Source organism: Lacerta agilis, chromosome 11 (assembly GCF_009819535.1).
Source record: "Lacerta agilis isolate rLacAgi1 chromosome 11, rLacAgi1.pri, whole genome shotgun sequence".
Lineage (NCBI taxonomy): Eukaryota > Metazoa > Chordata > Lepidosauria > Squamata > Lacertidae > Lacerta > Lacerta agilis.
In genome coordinates, this window is record NC_046322.1 from 15,825,470 (window position 1) to 15,851,163 (window position 25,694).

At 43.9% G+C, this 25,694-nt stretch overlaps 1 protein-coding gene across 1 annotated transcript in view; it reads right to left on the minus strand.

Moving 5' to 3' along the window:
* Positions 1-25,694, minus strand: part of ADAMTS12 (ADAM metallopeptidase with thrombospondin type 1 motif 12) — a 103,356-nt gene that overhangs the window by 39,459 nt on the left and 38,203 nt on the right. The window contains exons 4-8 of the mRNA XM_033164729.1: positions 17,528-17,724; positions 13,895-13,978; positions 12,548-12,672; positions 4,486-4,635; positions 2,492-2,635 (exon numbers count right to left, since the gene is read on the minus strand). Coding sequence (XP_033020620.1) covers positions 2,492-2,635; positions 4,486-4,635; positions 12,548-12,672; positions 13,895-13,978; positions 17,528-17,724 — 700 coding nt within the window. The remainder of the gene's footprint in view (positions 1-2,491; positions 2,636-4,485; positions 4,636-12,547; positions 12,673-13,894; positions 13,979-17,527; positions 17,725-25,694) is intronic.

Genomic DNA, 25,694 nt, shown 5'->3' on the forward strand with positions numbered 1-25,694 from the left:
TCTCATGGTGTGGCAATTGTGGTGAAGCAGCATCTCCTTCACCTCACCCTTACCCCAATGGTGGAAGGATGGGAAAACAGGAAAGTGAGTTGAGAGGAGTCCCCGCAGACAAGACTGCCAGTGCTGGCTATATTAGGTTATTTTCACAGAAGCATTATGTGCAACTGTGTGTAGGAGGCAAAAATACTGTCCTCTTCATTGCTTTTCAAGACACCAGCTTGATCACAGTATCCTGTTTTGCTCGCTAAATTTCCAGGAAGAACATGATAAGCTAAACTACTAACAAGATGATTCAGAAAAATGATGACAATCAATAGCTTGAGATGAATGGCATATTAAAAAAAGAAAGCTGAAGAATATGGGCATATTTTAGCTCAGGGAAAAGGCAATTGGCAATCTTCATACACCCAGGAAAGAACAAAATGCTGTAAGAAACCTAAGATGGCTGCTGAAAATAGCATCTCCGTATCAAGTTCTCCCTCTTCCACTCAAGGCTTCATGCAGAGGGACCGTAGATCTGTAGTTCCCATGCAGAAGAATGACTGTTCAGTCACCATAATCTCCAGTTACATAGCTGAAGCAGATGGGTGAGAGTAGAGACACCCGCCTGACACCGCAGTTACTGCTGCTTGGCGAAGTTGGAGCCATGAGGTTGCACCAGTGGAACTGCCACTGCCAATCTTATGTTCCTGGCAGTGCAGATGCACACAAACCCCAGCTTCCCTGCTCTAGGGCAATGGGGATGTCACAAATGTTGTTTTTCCTTTGGAACCTTTTCTATACACCTTTGAAATACACTAAAATAAAATGGACTTCCTTGCGTTGCTTTTGCCTTACATGCTCCCCCAGTAATAATGCATTTAGCAATAAGAAACATTAATGTTACCCCAGGATTCTAACAGAATTTACTTCCAAAGATTTATTATTTTTATTTTAGAGCTCTGCAAGTACAGGAGCCCATTAGTTAATAGTTTGTTACATATTTTGGGGGTGTCATATCTTTACCTTGTTATTAGCAAGACTCTGAATAAACTTTCTAATTTCATACTCTGAAACTGGGGGCTATGTGGTGGTTGGTATCTTTTATCAGGAAAAATTACTGGTAAACACCTAATCACTGAACCCTCACCAGAATAATTGTATATATGGTTAAAATCAGGAGTCAGCAAACTTTTCCAGCAGGGGACTGGTCCACTGTCCCTCAGACCTTGTGGGGGGCCGGGCTATATTTTTTTTTGGGGGGGGGGATGAACGAATTCCTATGCCCCACAAATAACCCAGAGATGCATTTTAAATAAAAGCACATATTCTACTCATGCAAAAACACCTGGCAGTCTCCACAAATAACCCAGAGATGCATTTTAAATGCTGTAAAAGGGCACATTCTACTCATGTAAAAACACCAGGCAGGCGCCACAAATAACCCAGAGATGCATTTTAAATAAAAGGACATATTCTATTCATGTAAAAACACGCTGATTCCCAGACCATCTGTGGGCCAGATTTAGAAGGTGATTGGGCCGCATCTGGCCCCCGGACCTTAGTTTGCTTACCCATGGTTAAAATGCTCTTCCCACTGCTTCTCAGCATTCTGGCTAATAACAAGTGTCTGTCCAAAGATCCATCTTCATCTGTCAGCAAGCCCTGCACTGCAGGGGGTTGGACCCTTGAGGTATCTTCCAACTCTACAATTCTATGATTCTATAATCTACATCAGGGGTAGGCAACCTAAGGCACGGGGGCCAGATGCGGCCCAATCACCTTCTAAATCGGGCCCGCGAACGGTTGGGAATCAGCGTGTTTTTTACATGAGTAGAATGTGTCCTTTTATTTAAAATGCATCTCTGGGTTATTTGTGGGGCCTGTCTGGTGTTTTTATATGAGTGGAATGTGTGCTTTTAAATGAGTGGAATATGTGCTTTTATTTAAAATGCATCCCTGGGTTATTTATGGGGCATAGGAATTCATCCCCCCCCCCCAAAAAAATATAGTCCGGCCCACCACATGGTCTGAGGGACGGTAAACCAGCCCACGGCTGAAAAAGGTTGCTGACCCCTGATCTACATCAATTTACTAGTGTAATAAATTGGGGCACCTAGTCACAAGGTAACCTAGCTTCTGTTATCTCTTGTGCTTGCTTTGCAATCAATGGTTGTGCTTATGATGATGGTTAGATGTCACAATAAACTATGGAAGCAAGGTACAGTGAGTCTCAGGTTGCTGTGCTCTCCTCTCCTTCTCCAGTAGAGGAATGAGGAGGAGTTTGGAAGCTTCTCGCTTCCCCTTTCCATTAACAACAGCTTGTGATGCTATTTGATACCAAGGCTTACCACAGCTTGTTGTTATCATGCTAAACTATGGTTTAGCATGATGCCCGAACACACCCAATGGAGTTTAAAAAAATAGCTGCAATATCCTCAAAGGCAATGGCAATCAGGATTTTGCTTAATGCGTTCCATTTCCCTGTAGCAAAACTGTCACATTGACTCACTCTAGGAAGCGTGTGACATATTCCTTGCTGCACCTGGACCAGGTGAGAGGACTGGGGTCATACTGCAGCTGCCGGGACATGATGTATGGTCGCCTTCCCACTGGCTCACAGTCATTTTCCTTTCCATCATGCTGAATACCAAAACTGGGAGGGAAACAAATCCAGGTGCAAGATACTGTCAGGGAAGCTTCAAAAAACCAGAATACGTACCATATCTACAAATAACCTCAAGTACTGCAGAAAATATGCTGGGGAATTGCTTCTGGTTATCAGGTAGTGTAAAGTCTGTTATCTGACTGGCCTGGGTGAAGGTTCATAGCAGAATATTCCAAAAGATGAACAGCGCTGTGAAAGAAGTCAGTATTTTTCTGCTATATTTCTGTGGATGCTGAAAAGTTGGTTTCATTAATACCTGCCTTCCAGTCACCAACTGTGGGTGGCATCTAGGCAAAATAAAAGTGGCTAGGATTTGGGATGAAAGGCATCAATAGGGTCAGCCCGGGACATTTGTCTCACCTCCCCCGCTGCTCCCATTAGCTACACTGCAAAAATCGGAGGGCTCCAATAAGCCCTGGCAACGTCATAGACAAATAATTTTGCTGACTGACAAATGACAAGACAATGTGTCACGTTCTTCCAGCGGTTCATCTCGTGCAATGGGCAATCTTCCTCCTCTGTAGGGGCACCCCACCTGTGTTGCTGTTCCAGCATAGTCCACCTAGCTCTATCGAGAAATTCCACATTTTGTCCTGTAGCTCGTAGGGTGTTTAGGTGGGCCTCAAATTGCTGCACCTTCACTTTCAGCAAGGCAACCAGTTTACACTTGCTACGGGTGTACTGCTGCATTTTCTCCAGCAGGAAAACAGAGGTGGTACAGGTGCAGCAGCTCCCTCACCTTCCATGTCTCTTGGTCCTGCACACTGTGAGAAAGTCCTCCGGGCCTCTCCCTCAAACTCCCCTACTAAATGCCCCTGTTTACGAGTCCTGGTTACTAGCTCCTGGTAATGAGCTCCCAGAAGCTGCAATCACCTAAGTATAACTGCTGCTGGCTGCTAACATATCTGTCCTCTAACAGATGAGAATTGGCAGGGGGCTTAAAAGGAATGGCCAAGGAGCTGTCACTGCTGCTCCAAAACATCTACCACCTAAGGTCACTTTGCCTAATGGTAGGGCTGGCCCTGGTCATAGAGGATGTCAAAAGAGACACCTCTTGGGTTATGCACAGCTGGAGGATACTCAAGAATGATTCTGTATGTAGCCCAGCATACATGCCCAGCGTTGCAAGGAATCTTGGGATGAAGCTATCAAACTGCATAGTGCTTTACTGGTACACCTGAAATAAGATTGCCCAAGAGCCTTCATGGCAAGGGGGGCGGGGAGCCTGTGGCCCTCCAGTGGTTGTTATTGGATTTCAACTTCTATCAGCCCCAGTCAGAGAAAGATACTCACAAATGCCTTAGTGCCAAAGTTAAATATTGACTCAGTTGATGTTGAAAGAAGTACAAAGTTAGGTTGGAAGTGAATGCAATTACTGGCTGTTAATTTGATATTTTTTTAAGTGCATGAATGGAACAGTGCAAACACAAATTGCTTATCAATGCTAACAGATCCGTTTCTAAGAAAGGTATTTTCTGAATTACAAACAGACCATGCAGACATTGGAATGATTCAAGAAACAAAAAGAAAAGCCCATCCAAGCATCTTCTGGAAGATTTAAAGCTAGGCAGGTCACTAGCCTTTTTTACTTTGAGAGATATACAAAAAAAGTATTGCAGTGTTGGCCAAATCAACATAAAAATCTCGAAATATATATGAGTGCCTGCATTTAGGTTTCTGCTGTTTGTTTTGACTCATTATCCTGACCTTAGAACTCCTTGCTACAACCATCACCAAGTTTTGTTACTTCCTCCTCAGAATGTAAGAGCTTTAGAAGCAATTTCAGTTCTGGTTAATCATGTGACCTGCCGCTCGCTAGACTCCCAGAGTTTTCATACCTGTGTCCAAGTTCATGTGCAATTGTGAATGCCAAAGGCAGGCCAGAGTCTTCATTGATATTGCAGCTCCGGTGAGGCTGGCACATTCCAGAGAGATGGGACAAGCCTAAGGTTTCGCATGGACGATTCATGCCAGCACAAATGTCCTTTCTGGGAGCAAAGCAAAATACGTGAAATAAAAAGAACTTTGTAGCATGATCCTGTGCATGTTCAGTCTCGGAAGCAGGGATGGGTGAATCTGAATGTTTCAGTTCCTCATCTTTCCACTGTTCTGTTCTGCCCTCATCAATGTTTTGTGCAAATTTTCCCTTAATGTACGCATTTGTCAAGCAATCTACCCTTCTATAACGCAATTGTCTGTGTTATTTTCACTAACGTATGCATTCTTACACACACTTCCCCCTAGCACAAGCATTTTATACACAGTACTTGACAGGAGAACTGCAATACAAAATCTGGAGAAGTGCAGACTTTGAAGGATGGTTGCGGTCAGTTCTCATAATGTTTTGGTCGCGCGCAGCCCACTTTGATCCCAGAGCAGCACCTGGCAGTTCGGACTGGCACCACATTCCCTGGCTGGATACCTGAGCTCTCCGCCTACCCAGTCAGCTGCCCAATCCCGCCTGGGAAGGTGTTGCCGGGGGATTGGCCAGGTAAGGGGAGGGACTACACATCCCACACAATAGAGAGAAGCAATAAACACTGACACAGACTGCACAAGAAAGCTTATTACACACCCGAAGCAGAAATATTGTCTCATCTTAAGGGGAGCAGCAGACTTCCCTTGTCCATTAAACAACCCCTTGTCCATTAAACAAATTGCAACAGAGCAAAGCCTGAAACCCCTCCCAAAGTCCCTTAAACACACACACACACACACAATTCTCTGTCACAAACTCTTTCCTTCCTTCCTGCAAGGCTAGAAAGGCACATAGATTGTTTCTGGGCAATCTTTCATTGAACATTCATCCTGATTTGTTTGCACAAAGTTGACTATCGATTTGGATATTCATTCTGAGTTGTTTGCAGAGAGGTTATACCAAGCAATTATCCCACACTTTTCAGTGCATTTTCCTGTCACTTTGTGTTAGGGCTAAGCTGTGCAAGAGCGCCACATCAGCTTTAATTGTGCAATCTGAATTTGCCAGTATGCGATCGAATCCCTCCCACGAAACTTCAACATAGATCAAGAGCTTTTGTTAGAATACACAAAGGGACATCCCCCCCTCAGTCCTGTTTATGACCCAGGAAAAGATGATTGCTTCCTTTTTATAACTTTGAAAGCTGTTTCCAGAGGCCAATAATGTGCTACAAAAGGCCATTCTGTGTATATATAAAACCTGAGAAAACCCAACACCCCCACTGAAGAGTTTTGGATTTGATATCCCGCTTTATCACTACCCGAAGGAGTCTCAAAGCGGCTAACATTCTCCTTTCCCTTCCTCCCCCACAACAAACACTCTGTGAGGTGAGTGGGGCTGAGAGACTTCAAAGAAGTGTGACTAGCCCAAGGTGACCCAGCAGCTGCATGTGGAGGAGTGGAGACGCGAAGCCGGTTCCCCAGATTATGAGTCTACCGCTCTTAACCACTACACCACACTGGCTCTTGATTGGTGACATGACAAAGGATGCTTTGCTTTTGCATGTTATGTCACTGAAATTGATTTTAGGTTCTATATCAAGCATATCAAGCTAGTTGGACAACTTCACCATTCTTTTATTTATCATGCAACTTCCTATCTATCCATTCATTTATCTAAAGCCTTAAACTCAAAAGCCTAAAGTTGACTTCTGGTTTCTTCCATGTTTGCTAAAGAATGATAAAGAAAGCCATTTGTGCACACAAATGAACCCAGAACATATAACCAAATGTATAACTGAGTATATTAAATATACAAATGAAGCTAATATTAATAACGGCATGGGTGTTCACATATATTCAACATGCAATGAACAAACTCTAAACCAGGGACTCAGCTCTACAGCTGCAAATAAAATGTTTTAAGTGTGTTTTAAGTGCAATATACAATGTGACACTAGATGGCCAATGGTGAGCTTTATGGAAAATTCAATGTATTTTTAAAAACGCTTTTAAAAAAAGCATTTTCAGAATGGTTTTTATATGTGTGTAGATTCCACCCAGTGTTTCCCAAACTTGAGTCTCCAGCAGTTTTTGAACTACAACTCCCATCATCCCTAGCTAGCAGGACCAGTAGTCAGGGATGATGAGAACTGAAGTTGAAAAGCTGCTGGAGACCCAAGTTTGGAAACATTGGGTGGGGAACCTGTGCCCCTCCAGATGATGCAGGACTCCAGCTTCCATCATTCCTGCCCAACAACATCAGGAATGATACAGGTTCCCATCCCTGATTTAAACACACTTCCTCCTTCTCTTTCTGTGTTTGTTCAAGCTCCTTATGTTCCTACTGCTAGTGCAGTATGTGGTCCAGTTTGATCTTTCTTTTAATTCTGAGCACTGCCACTTTTTAATGTAAATTGTTTTCAGATGCTGAATCATAATTCTCTAAATGAGAAATGCAAGCAGCACACGGCACTGTCTAAAAAGTAAAATAAAACCCGGGCAAACAAGGTCACAGATTTCTGATCATTATGGCAGTATTCACAAGCATGCAATTATCATTAACGAGTGCTGTTCTTGGGAAAGCAATGAAGGGCGTGCGATTTTTTAGCAAGCAGACAATAGCAGTAAGGACCAAAAATATTTGCTTTTGTGTTTTGTTCTGTTTGGAAAGGGCTTTGTGTGTTTCCAAAAGTGTTTGTGCTTCGTTCTGTTTAGTTTTGCTCATAAAAATGCTTCTGAGTACGATTTAGCGTGATTAGCATTATGAGTAGCTTATTATTTGAGCAGTTAATTAGAATAAATGGGAATGTTGGGGTTGAATGAAAGCAACAGCATTGTGATTGTACTAGTGGCTTTAAAAGTGTGTGCTTAGATTGATAGAAAGATGGATACCTTCATGGAAGGAAAGGCTATCAATGGCTGCTAGCCATGGTGGCTATCTCCACTGTTCAAAGAAGTATGTCTCTAAATAACAGGGAATCACAAACAAAGAGAGCAATGTTATGCTCAGGACATCTGGTTGCCTACTGCAAGAACAGGATGATGGTCTTTGGCAGCAGGCTCTTCTTATGTTCTTAGTGTGTGTGGTGTTTCTGGTTGTCCTGCAGCTGACCAGATTAGGCCATAGAGCCAGTGTGGTGTAGTGGTTAAGAGCGGTAGACTCGTAATCTGGGGAACCGGGTTCATGTCTCCACTCCTCCGCAGCTGCTGGGTGACCTTGGGCTAGTCACACTTCTTTGAAGTCTCTCAGCCCCACTCACCTCACAGAGTGTTTGTTGTGGGGGAGGAAGGGAAAGGAGAATGTTAGCCGCTTTGAGACTCCTTCGGGTAGTGATAAAGCGGGATATCAAATCCAAATCCAAACTCCAAACTCTTAACACTTGTTGTTGTTCAGTCGTTCAGTCGTGTCCGACTCTTCGTGACCCCATGGACCAGAGTACGCCAGGCACGCCTATCTTTCACTGCCTCTCGCAGTTTGGCCAAACTCATGTTAGTAGCTTCAAGAACACTGTCCAACCATCTCATCCTCTGTCGTCCCCTTCTCCTTGTGCCCTCCATCTTTCCCAACATCAGGGTCTTTTCTAGGGATTCTTCTCTTCTCATGAGGTGGCCAAAGTACTGGAGCCTCAACTTCAGGATCTGTCCTTCTAGTGAGTACTCAGGGCTGATTTCTTTGAGAATGGATAGGTTTGATCTTCTTGCAGTCCACGGGACTCTCAAGAGTCTCCTCCAGCACCATAATTCAAAAGCATCAATTCTACGGCAATCAGCCTTCTTTATGGTCCAGCTCTCACTTCCGTACATTACTACTGGGAAAACCATAGCTTTAACTATACGGACTTTTGTCGGCAAGGTGATGTCTTTGCTTTTTAAGATGCTGTCTAGGTTTGTCATTGCTTTTCTCCCAAGAAGCAGGCGTCTTCTGATTTCGTGACTGCTGTCACCATCTGCAGTGATCATGGAACCCAAGAAAGTGAAATCTCTCACTGCCTCCATTTCTTCCCCTTCTATTTGCCAGGAGGTGATGGGACCAGTGGCCATGATCTTAGTTTTTTTGATGTTGAGCTTCAGACCATATTTTGCGCTCTCTTCTTTCACCCTCATTAAAAGGTTCTTCAATTCTTCCTCACTTTCTGCCATCAAGGTAGTATCATCAGCATATCTGAGGTTGTTGATATTTTTTCCGGCAATCTTAATTCCGGTTGGGGATTCATCCCTTAGTTTATTGTTAACACATAGTGCTTTTGAGCGTTCAAAGCACTTCACATGCATTATCTTGCTGCGGTCCTAACAACAACCCTGTAAGATAGATCACTGCTTTTATTGGTGCTGACCTTTAAAGCCCTAAATGGCCCTCGGCCCTGTATACCTGAAGGAGCGTCTCCACCTCTGTCGTTCAGCCCAAACACTGAGACCCCATACCAAGGGCTGATATCCAGCACCAGCACTACAAGAAGTGAGGTTACAAGGAACCAGACAGAGGGCCTTCTCGATGGTGGTGCCCACCCTGTGGAACGCCCTCCCATCAGATGTCATGGAGAGAAGTAATTATACAACCTTTAGAAGACATCTGAAGGCAGCCCTGTATAGGGAAGTTTGTCATGTTTCTTGTCTTATTAGGTTTTTGTATATGCTGGAAGCCACCCAGAGTGGCTGGGGCAACCCAGTCAGATGGGTGGGGTATAAATAAAATAAAATAAAATATGGATGGCGGGAGGCTGAGGCTGAGGGAGAACAGCTTGCAAAAGGTGAGTTCAAAGCAGAGGCAAGATTCACTGAAAGGGACCTTTCAGGAGTGAACATGGAACAACAATATAACAACATAATCCTCCCTGACAGCATCCCAATCGATATGGCTAATTTGACTCCAACCCCCCCCCCCCAACAAAACACACTGCAACCAAACAAATGCAACCAACTAGGCTCCCCAATCTCTCGCACCGCCAATGAAAATGAATGAATGAATGAATGAATGGATAAAGAACCTATCCACATGATGCTGTTACAAAAAACCTCTGCATATGCACCATGCAAAAGAAGGAAATGTCTCAATCCCCCTTCTCTCCCCCTACCCCACCACAACCTCACAATGCCTATGATAGCAGTGTCTCAAACCAGATGGAACTGACCTATAGGAAGGGCTCTATGAACTGAAAACAGAGCACTATGTCTACCTTTGTTAGCCATGAAAAATGGTTTTAAAAATGGGGGCTTTTTCAATACACAGATGAGTCTCTTATTCGTTATGCTGCACCAGCTTTCAGATTCAGGGTCCAATTAAGCACAGGACACAGGGTCACTTATATGAGGCGTTGCTAACTGTTGGTGTCACTAGGCAAGGAAAGGCATCATTTGCATTTACAACAAGCACCAAAATATCTTGGATCAGCCTTATTAACTGCAGGCCTGAGGCAGTTAATTCCTTTCTACAGAAGGAATTATTTTTCCATGTAAAATAACCCCACATCAATTTTGCACTCAAATGAGAACAGCATATTTTCTCCCTCCACTGTCGAAGGCAGTATGCTTCTGAATACCAGTTGCTGGAAACCACAGGAGAGGAGAGTCCTGCTTGGAGGCTTCCCAGAGGCACCTGGTTGACCACTGTGAGAACAGGATGCTGGTCTTTTAACCCCCACAACTCTTGTGAGGAAACTTGGGTGACTGGCCCAAGCCAGTGACTCTGGCCCAAGTGGGGATTTGAATCCTGGCCTCCTAGTCCAACACTTTAACCACTATACCACACTGACGCTCATGTGCACTCATGTCTCCTTTTCACTAGAGAGAAAGGAAGCAAAGGCCAGACTGAGGACAGGAGAGAAACAGAAGACCAAATGAAACTGAACTCCTAACTGGCATAAAGCTGGAAGGACAACAGAATGAAGCTAAGTAACACGTAGAACTAATAGGGCCTTAGATATATTGTCTTAGATTACCTGTTCCCAACCTGGCACCCTTCAAATGACATGATCTGCACTTCCATCAGCCTCAGCCAGCATGGCCAATGGTCAGGGGTTATGGGTGTTGTAACATTTGGAAAGTGCCAGGTAAGGGAAAGCTGGCTTACATTCTATGGTGCTCCTCCATTCATGGAAGTGTGTTGATTTCTCTCAACTCTTCCCTCCACCTGGATGCTACGTGTCATATTTCACACCATTCCCAAAAGTCCCCCAACCCCAGGCACACATATTCAGGGAAGGAGGAAGCCGAGAATCCCTTTCCTGTGAATGTGAACTCTATTCCCTTCATGGGAGTAAAATTAGAATCCAAGCCACATGAGAGCAGAAGCAGCAAAGCAGGCTGGGAAGTGCTGGAACTGCACAATCATTCGGGCCTACTAAAGTTATTCACGCCTAACTGCTAACTGCTGAGTCACTCTGACATGTGACCATAGCTGTCAAGTTTCGGATTTGAAAATAAGGGATCAGCAGTCTCACCTATCCCGGGTACAGTCACATGTCAGTGGTGGGCGGAGCCAGAAGCAAAAGTGGGCGGAGCAGCAATGTAAACTCCAAGTGGCCTCAGGCTCGGAGCGGAGCAAAGAGGAGGGCAGGCATGTGCTCCGCGCGATGGAGCCCCATCGTCTTCTTGTCTGATCCCATCAAAACAGGACAGGAAGCAGCAGCTGCTCAAAGGCAGCCAGGCTCCGCCCACCAGCTAACCCTTTTGGCCGGCTGAGGGGCTTGGCGGCAAAGGATAGGGGCTGATGCAGGGGGAGGAATACACCCCCCTGTAAGCACGGGAAACGGCTCCCACTTGCTTTGAGGGCTGAGGCTTTTCTCTCCAAGTAGGCGAGGTCTTCCCACCCAGTCCCTGGCCAGCAGGGGAGGAGCTGCTTCCATTAAAAACGGGAAATTTAAGGGAAATAAAAAATAAGGGAGAGCAGTGGGAAACTGCTTAAAATAAGGGAGAATCCCGGGGGAAACGGGATACTTGACAGCACTGCATGTGACTCATTATCCTAAAAAGTAGCAGCCATTTTCTCTCTGTGTTCTCGGTAAGATTTCAGTCAGAGTCAGTCTGCCTCAGTTGTGAGCAGAGTCAGTATGTAATCTCAGTCAAACTGTTTGGAACCATGTTGTTTATGAAGAAGTTTACTTTAACTCAGTAAAGCTCTCATTCTTTCACTGAAAAACTCTGCATTATTAATTTACGCTGTGCGACACTATCTGCTTCCCGCTTCTGGATGGTGAGAAAGTCCTGGAGATGAGTAGGGAGGGAGTGGTACCCAGTCCAGTTTCCTAGTCATTCTGGGCCATTTCCCTGTAATTTCCTTAATAAAAGAGATACTTCCTGGGCTATTAATCTCCAGAAGTCACTGGGCCAGCCCAATATATTTTTTTGCCCAAGGGGAATAACAAGATGGTGCCCCTCCATGACATGCGCAGAAGCCAACTGGCTAGACAGCATCCTCTGCTGTAACTAAGGGCAACAGGCTTGCAGCTTAGTGGTGAAGAAGAGGCTGCATGGCACACACAGTTGTGTCCTTCACCATTTCACCACCACCCCAGCAACTGCCACCTGAGGCAGATTCCTCACTTGCCTAATGATAGAACTGGCCTTTATTAACCCTTGACTCATCTAATTTACAAGCCTACGAAAAAATAATTCTACGGTCGGCATTTAAGCCTTGCTGAGAATCTTACCCTGTTACTGAAATTTATTTGGTCTCCTCTCTTACTGAAGTAATAATAGTTTAAAAAACAAAATCAAACATGGTGTCTCTGGCACAGTATCCTATAGAATCATAGAATCATGAGTTGGAAGAGACCACAAGGGCCATCCAGTCCAACCCCATGCCAAGCAGGAAACACTATCAAAGCATTCCTGACAGATGGCTGTCAAGCCTCCACTTAAAGACCTCCAAAGAAGGAGACTCCACCACACTCCTTGGCAGCAAATTCCACTGTCGAACAGCTCTCACTGTCAGGAAGTTCTTCCTAATGTTTAGGTGGAACCTTCTTTCTTGTATCCTCTTACCTGGTAAGAAGAACTGCCACATCATGATGCAGTGGGTTGGCATCAGTTTTGGGGTTGATACTCTTTTGCCATTTACAAAAGCTGGCTAAGGTCTTGTCTGCGTGGTGAACTATTTTCAGCCCTTGCTAAAGAGAGGGAAATAATATATATATATATGTAAAATTATGCTGCTGGAACACTAATAGCATCTACTTTAATGATCAAGCTCAGTAAGGTAATTTAGATGTAACAAATGGTCCTTTTGCATGAAGCAGGAGACGTAATTATGATAGCTGTTTACTGAGTCCAGAAAGTTGAGATAAAACTGTGTCATTTGGAAAACAATGGAAAAAGAATACCAAAACAATAAAAAACAGAGCAAAACAGCACATTAAGAGGCCTTCACAACTCTTTAAAAAAACCACCAGAAGTGCTTAAATAAGTTATCAAGCAAAAATGTTTCCCTTTGTTTTCTGTTTTGAAACAACTGTTATCCCTAAATCAGAGAAAAATTGAAACACAATTCTAGGGTTAAGAAAGATGCAATGTTCTTAGCAGCTACGCAACCTTGTGGCACAATTTTTCAGAATGCCTTCCAACATGCTGAGAACAATGTGGAGCCAATTTGGAAACATTGTTCCCTAATCAATCCAAATCTTTCCGCTCCAGGGTCAAGCTCTGAGAAAAACAAACACATACAAATTTTTAAACCTAAACTCCAATAATCCCTGACCATTGGCCATGAGGCTAGGGCTGATGGGATTTATAGTCCAATAACATCTGGAGGACCACAAGTTCTCAATCATGGAATAGGGAATCATCTTGAAAGTCATGTGAAAAGCACATATTATTATTATTATTAGTAGTAGTAGTAGTAGTAGTAGTAGTAGTAGTAGATTACCTCATCATCATCATTGAAAGAGAAGCAGTTCACTACACTTGATACAATTACACAACATTTAAAACATATGCATTTATAATTAAATTATCATCATCATTGTCATCATGATCACTGATTTATTAATCACCTTCCAAACGACCATCTCAAGGCAATATACACTAAAGATAATTTTTAAAAAGTCAAATACACAAAAGCAGCAGTACAGTAGACACTCATGGTAAAGACCTATTTGTTCAGCTGTTGGAACATAGATATGCATTGAAACACACAACAGAACAACCTTCCACAGCACTGGTGGCATCCCACAATGCTTGCATGTGACTGTACAGTGGCCTTCCAGAACACCAGTGCCGCCACTGAAAAAGCCTGCTTTTGTCTGGCTTCCTTCCCCTTCTCTGAAGTCTATCAAAAACTATTCCTTAAGAAGAATGTCAATGAACTACATAATTGTTAAGTGGGGGTCTTACCTCCTCTTCCTCTAGAAGAATCAGTCGAACCAGCACAATATGAATTGCATTACCAATGCTTGGATCATGGAACAAGCCAGACACCTGGGCAAAGCCAGACAATAAAAAGTTTATTAATTCATTTTCTGCAGCAATATCCCTGTCCCCACCACCCCAGTTATGATGATGATGATGATCTATTTCCATAGCACCATCACAGACATGTCTGGCATTGCACAGAGTAACAAAATATAAGTCCTTGTCTATATATAGTATGATAGCAGACCAGCTTTAAGGTCTTCTTGCTGGTGGTAAAAGGTAAAGGGACCCCTGGCCGATAAGTCCAGTCATGGACGGCTGTGGGGTTGCAGCGCTCATCTCGCTTTACTGGCCAAGGGAGCCGGCGTACAGCTTCCGGGTCATGTGGCCAGCATGACTAAGCCGCTTCTGGCGAACCAGAGCAGTGCACAGAAATGCCGTTTACCTTCCTACCAGATCAGTACCTATTTATCTACTTACACTTTGACGTGCTTTCGAACTGCTAGGTTGGCAGGAGCAGGGACCGAGCAATGGGAGCTCACCCCGTCATGGGGATTTGAACCGCTGACCTTGTGATTGGCAAGCCCTAGACTGTGGTTTAGACCACAGCACCACCTGCATCCCATGGTGGTGGTAACGAAGTCCTAAAGAACTTGTGACCAGGTGCTTGAGGGACTGCCTCATTCCATACATACTTGTGGGCAGGGTTCGAAATTAGCAGGGCGCCAGGCACATTTTGCGCCTAAAGATGATCCATCTGCGAGCAAATCAAAAAGTATGGGTGCCATTTTTTGCACCTGGCTCACACTCAAGGATTACTGAAATGTATTTGCTTTGAAGCCTCAAAGTATATGTTAAGGATAGCCAATATGTTAAGGAGTTTAACTATAAAGACCGGAGTGTTTTGAAAACTGAAGTATGGTACCAACATTTTTATTGTAAACACCAAATTAAACATGTATTAATGATTTCTACTAAAAATGTGGTCTTGACAATGTGTCACTTATGTGAATTGCATATTAATTCATACTTATCAAAATAATAAATAAAAAGTGTTGCCACCGCCCCCCCCCCACCCCAGTGGTGACTAGACATTCTGCTTTGGCGCCCACAACCCAGGTCCCAGAAGCCATTTGGCTCCTAGTTTTTCTACCCCAGTTTCTAACACTGCTTGTGGAATGCACTGTGTTTTTTAGGAGAGGCACTTTTGACCATGCCACATATTACTGACGTCCACCCAGTGACCACTTGGATCAGACAAACATCCGACAGACAATGCTAGGGATTGTTCCCTTGTCCCAGAATTAGCCTATGCAGAAGCTGGATGGAACAAACCTTTCTTGGCTCACTGCTTCCCCCAATGCCCTCTGGAATATTTGCCTACACTTGATTCAGTCAGAATTACAATAAATTCTGGAATCTACTGCAGAGGGCAGTGCAGCCGTATGAATAAGAGTTCTAGCATTATCGGTCTCAATGGCAGAAATCAAGGGGGAGCTTGCAGCAGCTTGTTCTCCATTGTTTAACCCAGGCATGTGGAACCTGTGGCCCTCCTGATATAGAATCATAGAATTGTAGAGTTGGAAGGGGCCCTGAGGATCATCTTGTCCTATGCAGGAATATGCAGCTGTCCCATACAGGGATCGAACCTGCAACCTTGGTGTTATCAGCAACATGCTCTAACGGACTCCAGTTCCCATCAGCCCCCAGGCAGCATCCAGTGGTCAGGGGTGATGGGTGTCGTAGTTCAACCATACCTGGAAGGTCACAGGTTCCTCATCCCTGCTTTAATTGCTGGCTTTATTTTAAAGATTTTTAATTTTCTTAAAGCTGCTTTTTGCCCTCACAAGATAGCCTCCAACACACTAAAACACAATTCATACACAATCAAAATCGAAACATATCAGAACACCATTAGTTACATTTGGAAGTGCAGCTGAGCGTTGATTCTGCCTTATTCGTTTCTTTTGTGACAAGGAAGCTCTAACCATGAGTTATGACATTTTGTTAGCATTCATGCATTACGTTGAAAAGGGATTAATTACTAACAGCTCTTGGCTGCGTTCCTGTCAGAGCTAGTTCAGGCAACCTTCACTTCATGTGAGACAGGGATAGCCAAGGTCAAGTAATCCATTAGACAAGTGGGGCATTTGTCCATTGAAGGAAAGTACCAGTGACAGGACACCTTAACAGGGTTTTCAGATCCTGCCCACCAACTTGCTCACAACTGGAGATAACACAAGTTATCAGCTTGGAACTCTTATATCTGAACCAGTCCATAAATTGGGCTTCAATAATCTTTGGTGCTGGAGGAGACTCTTGAGAGTCCCATGGACTGCAAGAAGATCAAACCTATCCATTCTCAAAGAAATCAGCCCTGAGTGCTCACTAGAAGGACAGATCCTGAAGTTGAGGCTCCAGTACTTTGGCCACATCATGAGAAGAGAAGATTCCCTAGAAAAGACCCTGATGTTGGGAAAGATGGAGGGCACAAGGAGAAGGGGACGACAGAGGATGAGATGGTTGGACAGTGTTCTTGAAGCTACTAACATGAGTTTGGCCAAACTGCGAGAGGCAATGAAAGATAGGCATGCCTGGCGTGCTCTGGTCCATGGGGTCACAAAGAGTTGGACACAACTGAACAACTGAACAACAACAACAACAACAAATCTTTGCCGCAGGCCTGTGATGCTTTGAAAGCATATGCTCTACTGCTGAGCTATAGTCCCCTCCCCACAAAAAAGATATGGTGCCAGGCAGAAGGGAGATCATTCCACAGATTTTTTGGGGGGAGGGGAGGCATTATGGGGGGGGGGAACCTCTCCCTTGTGGCAATCCTCCAAATTTCATTTAGAGGGAGCCCTGGGAGGACAGCCTCCCTCAATAACCTGAAGAGATGGGTAGATATGCACATGGGAAGGAGCATTCTTTTAGCTCAGCTTTTCCCAATCTGATTGGGACCCCAATACATAAAGCAACCTTCCCCAGCTACAACTCCCACCATCCCTGACTGTCAGCTATGAAGGCTGGGGGTGATGGGAACTGGAATCCAACAACATTGGGGACGTAACAGGTGGGGAATTCTGGTCCCAAGCCATATAGTGTAATGCTTTATTGTTAAAACCAGCCCTTTGAGTTGGGTCCAGAAGTCAGCAAATGCAAGAAAGGACCGGTGCTATGTGCTCATACTGTGTGGACCCCGGTAACACCCTCGCTTCTGCATCCTCTATAATAAAGTGCAAGTGTCTCTGCGTCCAGTCCCTGTGTCCGTGGGATTGCGCTACTGCGCATGTGCCCCACGGACAGCCGTTGGGAGTTGGAGCGCAGAGACTTCGGGTGGCCGGGCGAAACTGTTGAAGTGGCGGGTGTGCGCGGGCATGCGGCGGGTGTGCGCTCGCGTGGACTTACTTCTAAGCGGCAGCGGCCGTTACAAGTGGCGGCGGGCGAGCGATGTCAAGCGAGAGCTGCTCGGTTGTTAGGGAAAAAAAACCGAGATAAGCGAGAGCCGCTCAGTCAGCTCTGCGCATGTCCCCGACGTTGCTAGGGCAACAGTTTGACCACATATGTTCTAGCGCCCATTAATTCAACGGGGTACTAGTTCTGTATATTACGTACCATGTTTATGATAGTGAGGATATAGGATTCCACATTCTCACTTCCGTGGTATTCAATCATCTTGCTGTCAGCAACCACCAACGTCTCCACCCATCGTTCTTTGCTGACAGAACGGCGGGAGATGGCTTTCCCCGTCGCCCGGTTCCTCTCCCATTTCTCCCTACGAAGCTCTTGCTGTTGGAAAAAGCTCAAAGTTTCTGAAAATGGAAGACAAAATGCATTGGCCTTCTTTCCCATGTAGGCATACTGTTATGTTACAGAAAGAAATGGGCACGTTTCCCCTTCTCTTGGAGAAAAATCGCTCAAAACAATACATGGAGTACTCTCTGGGAATGCCTGGCACTTCAGAGCAGATAACTGGCATTTGTGTTTTAGAAAGGACTTTCAAAATGCTGGGGTATCTTCTCATCAACCAGGGATAGGGAATCTTTGGCCCTCCATATATTGTTGGACTCCAGCGCTCATCCATCCCACCCTGCTTGGCCAATCATCAGGAATTATGGGAGTTGTAGTCCAACAACATCTGGAGGGCTACTGGTTCTCCATCCCTACTATGAATATTTGAGCACAAAACCTGTCCAAAAACAGAAAAACACCAAAATATCTTTCCAAAATGTGAAACAGAAGAGCTGTCTATCTATTCAGCATCTGCTGGAAACTTGGACAAGATTTCTGTCTTTTCTGTCTGAAAATGCACCAGGAACCACAGGTTGCCTCTAGATTCAATAGAAGAACTACTCAAATTATGGCTTGAGAGCTGGGAAACTGCATTGCCCCACAGTGGAAGCCCTTGCTGGAGCAATACCTGCTTTAGAGAGTGATTGCTCCAGTTATTATCCTGTAAATCACAGCCTCCAGAAAGGCCTGTAGATTTTTTTTTTCCAATTCTGAAATCACATGTTTAAAATACCCTCTGTGGTTTCAATAGGGGCTTATTTTTAAAAGCACACATACACATACCAACTTCATCCACAACATTTAGATGTACCTTAATTGATAGCAATCTTATTTTGCACTAGGAATAGCTTTGACTTAGCACGCATAAGCTATAGAACAAAAAGTCCCTGTGATCAGTCATAATAAGATTTCTACTGGCAACTTGTAACCATGTAATGGTTTAATGATCTTTAATGTCAATTCTGCCCAATTAAATATTTGATTTTGTACCCTTTTTCTCATTAGTGTTGTGTATTCTTAAAAAGATTAACATAATTTGCAAAGTAACATAATTTGAATCTTTCATTCCAAAGACAATATCCTCATGAAGTAACTGCTGGAAAGCAACATTAAGCCATGTTTTTTTCATAGAATCACAACTGGTGTGTGTCCATGTGTCTGATATGTCATCTAGTCTACCCTCTCAACTTGATACAGGAAATCCAGAGCTATATAATCCAAAACAAACAACTGTTTCCCACCACCTTGGCCCACACCAATAGCTAGTGTTTTGTGGTCACTCCACATTCTCAGTCCTAGGTATAGTGTGTGTGTGGCCTGTCTCTTTAAGATTAATGCCTGGCCTGCAATTGAAACTCCCCCTCCCTGCTCTGGGTGCGGTTCCCTCTACAGCTGAGTGGGAGCTAGTTGGAACCTTAGTCTTGCCCACTGGCTGCTATGCTGAGTTCTTGATCTGTTTTTCACAAATAAATACTACTACCTCCTTCTTAGTATTATAGCAGACCCATTGGAAGGTTTGGGAGTACCCTTCCCAAACCCAAGGGATGCAACATGGTGTCAGAAGTGGGCCTACAGTTTCAGTAAGCCAGAAGTATTTCTAACAGAAAGCCTGCAGCCTACTTCTTAGCTACACTAGTGTTGTTGTTGAGGTTTTCTACCCTTTAGTGTGCCTTTCCTAAGATTTTTTTTCCCCTATTTCTGCAAACCTTAAAGTTCTCCCAAGCCTCCTTTTCAGAAAAGTATCTGACGTTTCTTTTTTCTTTTTCTAAACAAAGGATGCTGTACTTCATGGAGGGAGCTGTAATCAGTAGCATTAGTTTTTTTTTATGAACTTGCTTCCCATCAGAGAGGGAAAGTTTTGCATACGTGGAGAAACATTATAGCCTACTGGCAACTTTTTAAAAGCACAGGCTGTCTCCATTCAAAAAGGGAATAAAAAAACAGAGCAACACAAGACCAAACAATGTAACATGAACTCTAAAGAGCTTTAGTGATGTCAATGATCAACATAAGCTTTCAAAGGGAAATTCATCCTGATAATATGACAAAATATAATTCGTGTAAAATAAATGTAGTATTCCAGCAAAGCCGAAGTGGTGAACAAACTAGTGAATGTGATCTTCCAACGGACAGCATTTCCGGATTAAGTTCACTGTTTCACTGTTACTTCTTCTGCAGACGTATGATAAATTTAAGGCCCATCTTGTGGCATAGAAAGCATGCTAAGGGACAGTGCTCATAATAATATGTAGACACTGCTCCATTCAAAAAGGAGAAGTACTTTATTCAGAGATCCTTTGTTGGAAGAAGGGGAGAAATAACTTTGTACTTGTTCCTTGGCAATTCAGCTAAAGTAACAAAATGTCTGAATTGGACAAGAGGGCCTTGGGGTCTCTTCAAATTAATTACACTGAGACCGAGTCCAAATCACAGCTGACTCCACCGCTTGGTGTTTGAAGCTGAGTACACATGACACAAGCCACAATCTATAGGTATCCTCTAGCTTCTTCAGAAATTCTGTTGGGTGCTCTTTCCCTCAAACCACCTTCCTTCTGGTTTGAAAAAAGGAAGCCACCGTCAAGCTGAGATGTATACATTTCAGGCAGCTGTTGCACATGCCACACACACGGCAGTTTTAGTGACTTGACATTTGGTTGGGGGGAAACAAATCAAGTGGTGGGCATTGGGCGAAGAGATCCTTGCCCGTTGGCCTGCACAGCAACATGAGAATAAGGGAGACGACCTCACTTTATTTCAAACCACTAATGTGAACATAGATACAGAACTACCTGTGAGACTGAGAGCAAAGCCGATTCTCCCAATTTTTGCTGCTCTTGGCCTACTGACACTTACTCTCTTACGCCCCATTAATCTCAGAATTGGGGCACTGGAATCTTGGGACTTAATTTCCCTAAGGCAAAAGAACCCATGGAAGTTGCAGCCAGTGTGCTTTATTTTCAAAGCGACTTCTTGCTGACAGAGTCATCAGCAATGCCAAGAGGACAGGTCATGCTGTCATAGTAACTCATAAATAAATGCTTAATAATGAGCATCATTGACTGAGAAATGCAGGAGGTAAATAAACAGGCTTTTTATTTTTTTATAGAGTATGCAATAGTGTTTAACTTTTAATAATGCTTTAATAATTAAAAAAACCTGAGTGCTTTAAACTCAGAGTAAACTCCATTTAGCATAATTTTGTTCTATTTACTTCCCTAAAATCCCTTGTTAGGGAGGATAGCTATGTGCCTCACTTTACACAGGACTGTTCTTTATTTGGAAATAGTTTAAACTGTCCAATGTCCAATTTAACAATAAATAACCCTAGCAAGGAAAATCAGGGGCCTTTACAGTAGCCCAACAATGGCATTTGGACAGGAAACTGAACTGGTACACAGCCCAACTTGTCACAGTCTTCCCCCCCATTGTGGTGAAATGTATTCTATTTCTATATATACTATAGCAATCAATTTCTAAATTTGTATCTATACATATAAATTGGCATATTCAAGTTTCATGCAAATTGGAGTCCTATTTGGTCCTCTTTTCTTCTTGAAGAATTTTAATTTGGGGGGGGGGGCAACGCATAAGTGCCCACTGTATGTGAAGGGGTGAGGTGAGGTGAGCCAAAACCATCACATGGGTCTCAGGACTCTGTGCTGCCCAGCCTCTATGTGACATCAGGAGAACATCAGAAGAGTCTGCTGGATCAGGCCAAGGCTTCATCTAGTCCAGCATTTTGTTCTCACAGTTCCCGACCAGACGCTTGTGAGAAACCTGCAAGAGGGACATGAGTGCAAAGGCACTCTGCGCACCCATGACTCCTCTGACCGTAGGGGTGGAACGTTGCCACCGTAGCAGTTGATAGCCTTGCCCTCCATGAATCTGTCTAACTCTCTTTTCAAGCCATCCAAGATGGTGGCCTTCACTGCCTCCTGGGAGAGTTTAACAATGCACTGTATGGGAAAGTACTTCCTTTTGTCTGTCCTGATTCTTCCAACATTCAGTTTGGAACAATGTTCACATAACTCTAAACTTATCAGCCGATCACCCATTCCCACCACCCTTCTGAGTAATACCCCTCCCCACTCCCCCACTATATTTAAGGATCTGGTGACTTCTGTTTCAGTGTATCTGAAGAAGTGTGCATGCACACGAAAGCTCATACCAAGAACAAACTCAGTTGGTCTCTAAGGTGCTACTGGAAAGAATTTCCTATTTTGTTTCTAAACTTATGAGAAAGGGAGAAAAACTTCTATTGCCTTTCTCCATACCTTGCATAATTTTTTTATGCCTCTTTCTATGTATCCTCTTAATCAAATTGAATCAAATCTTTATTATGGTCATAGACCAGCATAAGGGGGGGGGGGAATTATGTTGAACTCTGAACTATGTTGAATTCCTTCCACTGTTACCTTACATCATCATTAGGCTACTGAGACTTACTCCCGATCAGGTAGGCACAGGACCAAAACTTAAATATCCTGAACAACTACCACCAGCATCTGAGATTATTTTTTTTGGTCCACAATTGTCAAACCATTTAGCCTGGAGCAGAGCCTCTCAAGCTCTTGGAAATAGTACTACGTAGGAGGTATCCTGATGACTACAGCCTTTGGCTTCAGGGCTGGGATCATTTGCCAAATGCTAAATGTTAAGCCCGGGGGTGTTTTTAAGTCTGCCGAAAGCTTCTAACACTCCAGACGGCCACCTCTTTCCCACATGACCACCCATTTGCCACATTTTGCAGCAGGGGTCACAGGGAGTTATTTAGAATCCAAATCATTTTAACATATGGACCAATGAGTCAGTGCTCTGAGATCAATTGTCTATAATGGTTTCCAACTGCCACATGGTTTTCCATACAGCACAGAGCTGAACTGAGACTGTGTGACCGAGGGCCAATTCTGAAAACACAAATTGCACATATCTCAGGGCCTATACAATACAGTCAGCTGCACATGAGGTAGCTATTGTATATAACATTGTAATTAAGCAGCCGTCTGGTGATGAAGGGGAACTGCCATATTCCTTTAATAATGAAGTTTATTTTTAAAAATAAATAAGGGCACTTTAGTTTTACCTTCAGGCCTGCATGCGAATGCTCTTCCAAATTGGGGGGAATCATAGTTTTATGGCAGTGATTTCTACAATTCCCCCCAGCCTCCCCCCGCCCCAGTTTCTCACATTTAAGAAATTAAGCTAAGGTAGTGTATTAAAGGGCTGGGGAACCTCAGGCCTAGGGCCTGAATGCAACCCTCTGTGCATCTCTGTTTGACCCCTGGGACTGGTCTCCGTCTGGTCACACTCCTCCCCAGCCCTGTAGAAGAAGAGGAGGAGTTTGGAATTGATATCCTGCTTTATCACTACCCGAAGGAGTCTCAAAGCGGCTAACATTCTCCTTTCCATTCCTCTCCCACAACAAACACTCTGTGAGGTGAGTGGGGCTGAGAGACTTCAGAGAAATGTGACTAGCCCAAGGTCACCCAGCAGCTGCATGTGGAGGAGCGGAGACGCGAAGCCAGTTCACCAGATTACGAGTCTACCGCTCTTAACCACTACACCACACTGGCTTTGTAGAGCTCCCCTCTTGAGTGCTTTTGACTGCCTTTGCCGTCGAACTGTGATAATGCTTCTTGCTTGCCCAGATGGAGAACAGAAAGGGGAATGTGATACGCTCCTCCAACATTTCTGATGAAAATAGGGATGTCCTATTCCATAACAACAATAGCAATAACTTTATTATTCGTAGAACGAATTATTTTCATCTAGCGGGGCATCACTGTATACAGGGCTGCCTTCAGATGTCTTTCATAGGTTGTATAGTTACTTATCTCCTTAGCTTGGAGGTCACATAACTCCATACCCTCCAACATTTCTCCGGTGAAAATAGGGACATCCTAAGGAAATAGGGACATTCCAGGATCAAACCAGAAACTGGGACAGCTTCTGTAAATCTGGGACTGTCCCTGGAAAACAGGGTGTACTGTGTGTAGGAACTAGCCTACCATAGAAAGGTAAGAGCGCAACACCGCATCAGCTGCCGTTTGTTAAGGGTAGTTTGTGTAGTTTGTTAAGGCTGCTGAGTGTTGTTAGGAAACCCTTAATAAACTATACTTCATATCCCAGGATTCTTTGGTGGAAGCCATGACACTTAAAGTGGTGTAAGAGTGCTTTCAAATTTATAATGCTAAAGTGACCAGATATATCGGCAGGCTTATGAAAACCCCCAAATTGTGCAACGGTATGTATAAATAAACAAACAAACAAATGGAGGAAGACAAAGGGGTCAGAGATTACTGACTGGCTATTCAGTGGCGGGGGGGGGGGGGAGGACACAGCAAACCAGGGTAAGGAAGGGATGGAGAGGTTGGGATCCTGCCCTCACTGCAACATTTGGTGCCTTTTCTACTTGTCCCATTGTAATCACAGCATGCATGAATTTATCTCTGTGTAGCCTGACAAAATCAATGAGGCTTTTCATAGCTTGCAGTCCACTTCCTAAAACGCTTCCATGGCTCCAAATCTGGGCTTTAAAACAAAGAAGCACACACACATACAAAACGGCAGCACTGCCATGTAGACACATCGCCAACAAAAGGCATTTGGGAAGGAAAAATATTGAATTGTTGAGCAGCCTAGTGTGGCCAACACAACACTAGGCAACTTTATAAGCGAACAGGGCATAGCTGTATTCAAGGCAGTCTCAGAGAGTGTGCAGCCATCTCCTCTCAGACCTGGAATGTTATTCTGGAAACCAGTTTGGAAGAGAAAACAAGTGGGCAGAAGTGCCCCTGTCTTGGGATACAACTCCATGTGCGCAACATATGGAACGATGCTGAATCACTGGACTTTGGTGCAGAGATAACAACAGATGGGAGAGAGCGGCCACTGGCTCGTCCCCCGTCCCCCTTTTGGAACAGGATTCCAGAATGACTGCCTCTCCAGCTGCCGCAGAAAGGAAGCCTTTTTTGTAATGTACTCATCTACAAAAGCAATCCCTGCAGCTCTATGGATAACTTCATTAGTTTCCCTCTTCCTTCATTTCTGCAGGAGTTTACAGTTGCCCGTGTGTAGGGGGGGTGGGTGTCCCATTGCTCTGCTGTCTGCTAGTGTGCAACACCTTAGTTGAATCCGGCCCAATATTTTTAGTATCATAGTAGCAGAAGCACATTCTATTTCATTCCTGAAGTCAGGTGGTGCAGTAAGGGAGTTTAAGATTCGAAACGGCGCCTGCTCAGGCATTTATGATACACACATACACACATACACATACACATACACACACACACACACACACACACACACACACACACTGTTTAGCAAACCGCTTATATTTTGCTTTAATATATCAGGAACATAGGCACAGCTGTAAAGAGTGGAATGGCCAGTGAGCAAGATAAGATTGGAAGAACATATTGAAGGCAAAACACCACAAAGTTAAATATATATTTCATGCAGAGGGGGCATTCAGCATGCAGTTCTTACAGTGGCTAACTACATGTCTATGGAAAGCCCAAAAGCAGAACCTAAGAACAACAGAATTCATTATTCCCAGCAATTGGCATTCAGAGACAAGTCATGTATTCTGGGTTATCTATTAGGGAAGCAAAATGGTTATTTAACTAGCTTCTGCATTCCCCTCCTCCTGTGTTATTATGCAAACCATTCTGCAGAGTTCCTTTATATAAGCCAGCATGATGTGATATAATAATTATGATTATTACGATCACTTACAAGCTGCCCTTCAGTATGAAAGTTCCAGGGTGCTGTATGATCAATTGTGCAATTATTATAAAAAGCTTTTAAAAAAGATAAAAGCACAGAAACAGCAGCTAAAAACCTAACGAAATCCAGCAGAGTGATACCATGAAACCAAAATAAGTTCTAAAGCCTGCCGAGAAATATCTGAGCCCCTCTGAGGACATTGACAAGCTGGAATGTGTGCAGAGGAGGGCAACCAAAATGATCAAGGGTCTTGGAAACCAAG